The following is an 8183-nucleotide window of genomic DNA, read 5'->3' on the forward strand; positions in this document are numbered from 1 at the left end:
AAGTAAAAAGTAAAAAATGTCACCACTGATAATGACTTTATTAGCTGTATTACACAGCTGATCTGGTCATGTTTACCAATCATGTACTGGTTCTCCACTGCAAACATGCTTGTATCGCTGGGAAACTCTACCCAAAGAGGTCTATGAGGAAACACAGAAATAAAGATTTGAACCTGTCTCCTGAACTACCTACCAGCTTACTTCTCTGAGGTAATAATAATAAAAAATAAAATATTTAAATCTATTCTTCTGTATCAGCACATGATATGAGTCATTCTAAATAAGGCTGTGCTGCAGATGAAAATGCAGTACCTGATGGGAGGCAGGGCTGACGTGTGTGCTTGGTGAAACAGAGTGTACCAGTACGGCAGGAGACGGTATCTGTCCTGAACAGCAGAGCGGATCGCAGAGGTCACATCGTCCCCAAACAGCCAGGGCTCACGCCGCTTGGTCATTTTAGCAGAGTGTCCCCTGAAAAATGGTTGAAGAGCACCTGCTTGGTACCAGCGGACCAGAAGCTCAGGGTCTGGATCCTGCACAAAGCCCCCTACATCAGCTACACACACACACACAAAATCATATTCAGTCAATGATTCTGAACCTTTTGCCTGTTCAGCAAAACATTTACCTTTCAGAAGCACGGGGTCAGTAAGTCTTTAATGTTTTTGAATGAAGTCGCTTATGCTCACCAATGCAGCTTTATTTGACCAAATGAACAGTAAAACAGTAATATTGAGAAATATTAATACAAATTAAAATAACCGTTTTCTATTTTAATATATTTTAAAGTATCATTTATGCCTGTGATGGCAAAGCTGAATTTCCATCAGCATTACTCCATTCTTTAGTGTCAAGAAACATTTCTTATTATTTTGAATGCTGAACACAGTTTAATATTTAAAAAAAAAAAATAAATTAAATAAATTATATATAAATTATATATTTAAATATATATATACATATTTCTCTTTGCTTTTTTATATCAGCACTGTATATTTAATGGCAAGTAATGGTAAGTAAAAAAAAAACAAATACATGACCTAAAATGAGTAACCTAGATTAAATTACTAACTACAGTTTTTATCATGTCATCAGTAACAGACCACAATTTGTAAGTTATCTACCCAGCACTGTGTGTTTATATATATATATATATATATACATATATATATATATATATATATATATATATATATATATTATATTAGTGCCGTCAAACAAACACACTTGCACAAAAAAAAATCTTAAAAATATATAATGTATATATAAATAATATATATATATATAAAATATATATAAATACACACACTTGCATGTATAGATATCGGAAAAATATGTTATGTTTATATATTATATATGTTTATTTATAATAAAAAACAAAAAACACAAATATATACAAAACAAAGCAAACAAAAACTTTTATTTATAAATAAATAAAAAACAAACAAAAAATTGACAGTCCTAATAAAAAAAATACCATTTTTATGTCATTAATTATGGGTATTGAAATCTTATATATATACATAAATCAAAAAATTAATGACATAAAAACGGTGTCATTATTAGTTGAACCTCCACAAAACTGTATTCCTGTCAAACTCAGCGACAGCAGCATGGGTATTGAAATCTTCAAGTACTCCCAAGTAGCGACATTGTCCCCAGTCCAGATGGCACCTGTGACATAAACAGTTCAGTGTTGTTATGGGTCTTTTTGTTTGGCTCTATCAACACAATGGGCAAAGCATAATGCCATCAGATTCTGAGATTACCTAATCTTTGAGAGCCAGCAAAGAACGAGCGTGAAAGGATAAACGGCCTCTCTGTGCCACCTGACCGGGTTAATAAGCCCTCAAATGTAGCCATATGCTGTGAAAGAGGAAAAAACATTACAACCATAGTCTGTATCTATAATACAGGGCTCCTTTGACTGAGCTTACCTGATAAAAGCCATATAAGTTGTGTAGTTCCCTGTGTTCCCATCCTCCGTGGTGCACTGCATCTTTGGGCATGGTCTGCTCTGGCCCATTAAAGACAGACGGTTCATTCATGTCATTCCACACAAACAAAGATTCTGTTGAGCCCTAATGCAAGTGTAGATAAAGAATAAACAGTCATCTATAGGACTATGGAGACAATTAATTGGTTTTTAGATCAAAATACACTCAAATACAACATAAATAATTAACATTAACCAATAACAACAATCACATAAAAACAAAATATTAAAACAAAAAAAAAATCGAGACTCACTTCATATTTGCTTAGAGAGAACTGTCTGGCATACCATGACCTTGTCTTTGAGCTACTGAAGTCCAAATAACAGGATTCACCTGATGGAACAGTTATCACTTCTTGAAATGTGAAGGTTAAATTTGATTCAAAACTTTATCTCAGTGTAAATAAATCTATAGGATTATTTCAATGTATGATACTATAAACAGTTTTGTAAATCTGGGTTTGGAATGGAGTATTCATGTATATTGGATCTTACCGGGCCAGCATGTTCCTTCATAAACAACACCTTCTCTATTCTTCACGAAATGACCCCCTTCTTTAGCTTCACAGTAAAGTGGCCAATCAGGATCAATCTTGATGTGCGGATCACTAATAACGACCAACTAAACAGGCAAAGAATAAATATTAAAAACTGCATACCTTTATGCCTTTAACTTTATAATCCCATTCTTTTACCTTCCTGTTCTTCTTCTGAAGGTGATGCTGTAGTTCTGCTGGGTTTGGAAAAAGCTGGGAATCCCAGGTGAAGTAGCGCTTCCCATTTGTGTGCTCTATGTCCAACCATATAACATCATACGGAATACCGTGGAGGTCAAATCCAGCATCCACCGCTTTCACATCTGCCTCGTCCTCGTAGTTCCAGCGGCATTGGTGATAACCCAAAGAGAAGAGTGGAGGTAGAGCCTGGTAGCCTGTTGGCAGAGAAATACCAAACGAACTTCTGTTTAGACCTACGGACAAACAACGCTGCCATTTATAGAATTTTGTCTTTAAACTTCCGTTTCTGCAGTAGCTCTGTAGCATTGCAGGTACGGCAAACAGCTATTTGCTTTCATTTATTATCATAATAATAAACGCACTGGTTTGTAGTGCAAATAGTTTTACTTTTACTGCGCTTTCTTATTCTTCTAGTTTTAACTGTATCTATAGCAGCTTATGTATCGGATGTTAGGGTTAGGGTCACATATTCGAAGAAAACAGCTTATTTTCATGTTGAAAAATATAGTGGACAGTCTTATATTACATAGTACACGTGGCCTAGTGGTTAGAGAGTTTGACTCCTAACACTAAGGTTGTGGGTTCGAGTCTCAGGTCAGCAATACCATGACTGAGGTTTGGCTGTATGAGCGCCGCAGCATAAATGCCCACTGCTCCGGGTGTGTGTTCACGGCATGTGTGTGTTCACTGCTGTGTGTGTGCACTTTGGATGGGTTAAATGCAGAGCACGAATTCTGAGTATGGGTCACCATACTTGGCTGTATGTCACGTCACTTATCATGAACCCAGGATTGCACAAAAATCTAAAGAAATGATATATAAAAAAATATAATACAATAAAATGTTACAAAATAAATCACAGTGATTATAATTTACTGATTTTTATTTTTGTAATTAAATCAATGAGAAACAACAACAGACGTGCTAATGTTAGCTTTCGGTTATACCACCACTGACAATATTTGGGGGATGGTCAGTACCTGTGAGTTGAGCATACTGAGAGAACACCTGGGCAGCTGTGGGTCCCAGCAAAATGAAACAGTCGACTGTGCCGCTCTCTGATATCCATCTCACATCAGTCTGTGGTGAGATCTTGCTTTTCTTCCCTGGGGGTTCATCCTCACCCTGTTCAGACAACAAAAGAAACAAAACACAACTTAAAATGCACATTTTCCCTATTTTATTGATTTAGAATATTTAACTGTTTTCGGAAAGCTTTGCAGTATGTAATTTTTGCCACACTACCATAATTGTTTCCAAAACAGTTTTGTCTGTAGTTAAATAAATAATGGAACTTGCACCTCATTTGGCTCTGGGTTGTACTTGACATCAACCAGAGTCTCAGAGGCGTTCAGCCAGAACACTCCAGCTGTCCTCTCCAGCTTGTGAGCTAGCAGGAAGGGGACAGATCCATAAAGACCCAACCTGCTATTGATGTCATAGCCAAACACATCAAGGTTGTACAGCCGATACGCCTCCGTGACACTATGAAGTAAAACCAAATTTGTGTTTGACTGCATTATGTTACTGTTTAGTTTGTCTTCTAGGTATAGTTCTCAGCCACATTAGTTTCTGAATGCGTCTTGAGATATTTTATGAAGTGAACTACCTTGTGTCCTTCAACACCAGTGTATCAGCATGTTCAGGAAGACCATACGTATGCTTGAACCCATGAAGACTTAAGTCCATCCCCACAGAACTAGGACCTAAATTAAAGACATCAGCAATCATACGTTATAATGTAACTACATAGAACCAGAAAATGTGGATTGTGCTTGCTCATGTAACTCGCAGGCATGATGTTAGGGTGTAGGTGGCTTATAGGGCGTTGCTTGGGTGTTTATGGGTGGTTGTATGTCAGAAGTAGAGTCCAAAGTCACTATGAAATATTTAAATAATTAAGGATAGGGCTTATTAGCAAGATTTTTGTTGTTGTAGTTTTTTGTGAAATTTTGCAAGCAAAAAAGTTCCATTGTTCAATGTCAATAGTGGATAGTGAATACTTTCAAACAGCAGCTTTCTATTGGTCAACGTGTCAAATTGAACCAGGTGCGAAATCTGCATTGGGAATGTTTTCCGCCATTGCAAAATTCCCAATCACACACTTTTCTATTGAAATGACTGGATTTTGCCTGCAAAACTTTGCCAAGAAACTTTAAAAGTAACCCACCTTTAAAGTTAAGGCCTGTTTGCATCAAGAAAGATAACTACCTGTATAACATTACTATATCAGCGTCCACACCAACATACAATAATATTCTGTTTATTATAAGTGTGCTCTTCAGTTTTGTCATCTGCCTCTTTAAACACTCAAGCTCTTTAAAGTCGAGTGTGTTCTGACTGGCGATATTTTTATCATTCATCAGATAGAAATTTTTTTTTATGAAAGTGGTATAACGATTTCACTCCTCTGTGTTGTTATTGTTACACTGTATTAGGGGTGTGGACTTCACTATTCTTAAAGAATTAGAACGATTATTAAAACTTCATAGATTTGGTTATCGTTACAGTTATTGCCTTGATATAAATGGGTCTTAAAGGGTTTGTTTAAATCCCTAACCCTTATTATGCATGATTAGTAATACAAAAACCCTTAATAATAATACAAGTTTCATTACAGTTTGAAAATGAGCAATGGAGTTGTACTGTATGTTACAGCGGTTCACCATTTGCTTTGATGTCCTCAAACTGTCTGAATGTTTCCTTCCACAGCCCACATCGATTTGCATCATCCTTGCATTGAGACGGAAACACACGACTTGTCACACAAGAAAGCTCTCTGAACAACACATTTTCACATTAAAGCCTAAATTCTCACCTGGCATGAATCTGAAGATGACCTGGAACAAATTTATATCATGTTAATTGGGAAAAACCAACATTAGCAAGCATTTCCAAATGGGTTTTTGAGTGGGTATGAAACAACAGTATCATATATTGTTCCTGATACCTGGTGGGATCTTGCAGAGTCTCAAAGTAGAGTTTGTTTTCTGGGTTGAGAGTGACAATCTCCTCTCCATCACAGGAAATCTCTAGTTTGAAAGGAGAAAAGGAAACCAGCAGCTTGTACTGTCCCAAACCCCAAGTTAGACAAACACAGTCCTCTCTCTTCCAATTAACTCTCAGCCTGCAAAGAAATAACAATGAATGACTGACAGTAGCAGATCTAGAAGAGAACTGATTTATACCTGTTGAGAAGAATTTTAAAGTTGATGGCTTACGGCTCATATCTCAACTCTCCAAGCAGTACATCTGAAACATGGTAGCGTGGTTTCACCGGCTGTAGCTCATCAAGAGACACTCGGACCGTTCCACTTTGAGTTGCCCGTATTTGAAGACACAGCCGATCCTGTGAGGTGCAAACCGTTTCTTTCACTGTTACGTTTTTTATATTTTTACATGATATTTGAAAAACATCCTACTATTCCTACTACAAATATTAATATAATTTAGGTTCACAAAGCAGCAACCTTTACAAGTGGTGGTATACAATACTAATACTACGCTACTCTGATATACACTAACATTCAAAAGTATAGGGCCAGCCATTTTTTATTTTAAAGAATTTTTAATATTAACAATTTTAATATTCAGAAGATACATATTCAACTGATCAAGTGACAGTAAAGACATTTATAATGTTAAAAAGAAAAACATTTCTATTTCAGATTCTATTAAAAACTGATCAAATCAATCATGTATCACATCTCCCACAAAAATATTAAGCGCCACAACTGTTCTCAACATTGATAATACTAGGAAATGTTTATTGAGCACCAAATCAGCATATTCGAACGATTTCTGAAGGATCGTGTGACACTGATTTCAGCTTTGCATTACAGAAATAAATTATGTTTTAAAATATAATAGAATATTTTTTTCACTTGTAATAATATTTTATAATATAACAGTTTAACTGTATTTTTGATCAAAATAAATGCAGCCTAGCTGAGCAAAAATCTTTAATAACCCCAACTTTTTTTAACGTTAGTGTGTGTTACCATGGTACTGAATGACCATATTCATTAATAATGTAATGTGCTATTTACATGGTACTGCATTAAACATGATTTTTTACTTTTGTAATTGTTGGTCAGCCTAGACCAGCAGTTTTCAAACGTTTCAATGTCCTGGGATTCTCTAAATATGATGCCCTTATGTGAGACTCCCTTTCTAAAATATGAAACTAATTTGTTTATTCCTTAATATTGAGGGAAAAAAAAACATTTGATTTTAACTGATGATTATGACCCAGTCTTAATAAAGCAGAATTAAAAAATAATAATATCAAATTCAGTAAAAGTGTTAAACATTCTGACAATCATACTGTCCCAACAGCAAGCAAAAGAGTGAGTGTATATGGTATTATATTATATATAAAAAAAAAAAAAAAAAAAAAAAATATATATATATATATATATATATAGATATTTTTTATTTTTTTATTTTTTATTTTTTTTTAAGCAGTCTGTGTCCACCTGAGAGTCCCGTTCACAGAGCTCCAGACTGGCTCCTCTATCTGTGAGCAATAAAGTTTCGAAGGAGGCAAAGTACTGAGACGCTGCTTTATCTCTCTGTCTCCTATGGTAGAGTTCAAAGGTCAAAAATAATAAATAAATATAACAATTCAATTTATTTAATATGTATTGACTAAAGAGACTTAGTGGCAAAATAATGTTAAATATTTAATAATGATGATAATGAAATATACCTGTAGAATATTATGTCATGGTTTTTCTTAAACTTCTCTTGAAGCTCACCACCCGGCACGAGACTGTAATATAACGTTATAGTACAGTACAACATAAGCAGTGCATATCACGGTTCTGGTTTAATACTTCTAATACAGTGATCTTCAAGCATATGCTATATGTCCTGCAAGACAGCAATGACAACACATATCTCTCAAACAAATTAAACGTGCTTTTGGTCACGTTATGTGTGAGCATGAACATCGTTCCAGTGTGGCTTCACTGTAATTTACCTCTCAAAAGATTCAGCTGAAACATTCACCTCCATGATTCCGCCAAATGAAGAGGAAGTTATTTGATAGGGCTAGAGAGGTGTGTTTATTCCATTGGGCGACAAACTAGCTACTGCCAATATGTAATATGACACAAAGTGATATTCCCCCAAGGGGGCGCATGATGGCTCATCCGTTCAGCCGCGTTCACGTTTCAATGCGTTTCTGTGTTACTTGAGGTACTTGAAAACGTTTGTAATATTAATATTAAAATATTAATTTGAGCGATTATGCAAACGGGAGCTTGAGTCATCAGTCTGTATAAAAATACATTTAAACTTCGTGTGTAAATTAATCACTAAAGGCTGTGATTGGTCCTTCCTGAGTAGCGTTGAGAAAAGTAACACGTATCAGACCATAGCACCGCTGCTGCTGCTACTGTAATAAGGCAGCAACTGACAATAATCAACACCTTATGTATTCCACT

The 8183-nt window shown here is 35.5% G+C and overlaps 1 protein-coding gene across 2 annotated transcripts in view; it reads right to left on the reverse strand.

Annotated features, from left to right (window-relative positions):
* The window catches only part of ganc (glucosidase, alpha; neutral C), a 10298-nt gene extending 2454 nt beyond the window's left edge, over positions 1-7844 (reverse strand). For both annotated transcript variants that reach the window (XM_042742742.1, XM_042742741.1), the window contains exons 1-18: positions 7718-7844; positions 7445-7507; positions 7212-7314; positions 5955-6082; positions 5684-5860; positions 5552-5573; positions 5400-5466; positions 4343-4439; positions 4035-4218; positions 3714-3858; positions 2692-2927; positions 2492-2618; positions 2251-2330; positions 1938-2081; positions 1770-1866; positions 1573-1674; positions 313-556; positions 77-141 (exon numbers count right to left, since the gene is read on the reverse strand). In XM_042742742.1, the coding sequence (XP_042598676.1) occupies positions 77-141; positions 313-556; positions 1573-1674; positions 1770-1866; positions 1938-2081; positions 2251-2330; positions 2492-2618; positions 2692-2927; positions 3714-3858; positions 4035-4218; positions 4343-4439; positions 5400-5466; positions 5552-5573; positions 5684-5860; positions 5955-6082; positions 7212-7314; positions 7445-7507; positions 7718-7752 (2116 nt within the window). In that variant the 5' untranslated portion in view covers positions 7753-7844. The remainder of the gene's footprint in view (positions 1-76; positions 142-312; positions 557-1572; positions 1675-1769; positions 1867-1937; positions 2082-2250; positions 2331-2491; positions 2619-2691; positions 2928-3713; positions 3859-4034; positions 4219-4342; positions 4440-5399; positions 5467-5551; positions 5574-5683; positions 5861-5954; positions 6083-7211; positions 7315-7444; positions 7508-7717) is intronic.
* Between the last annotated feature and the right edge of the window lie 339 nt (positions 7845-8183).

This window comes from Cyprinus carpio, chromosome B17 (genome assembly GCF_018340385.1).
Source record: "Cyprinus carpio isolate SPL01 chromosome B17, ASM1834038v1, whole genome shotgun sequence".
NCBI lineage: Eukaryota > Metazoa > Chordata > Actinopteri > Cypriniformes > Cyprinidae > Cyprinus > Cyprinus carpio.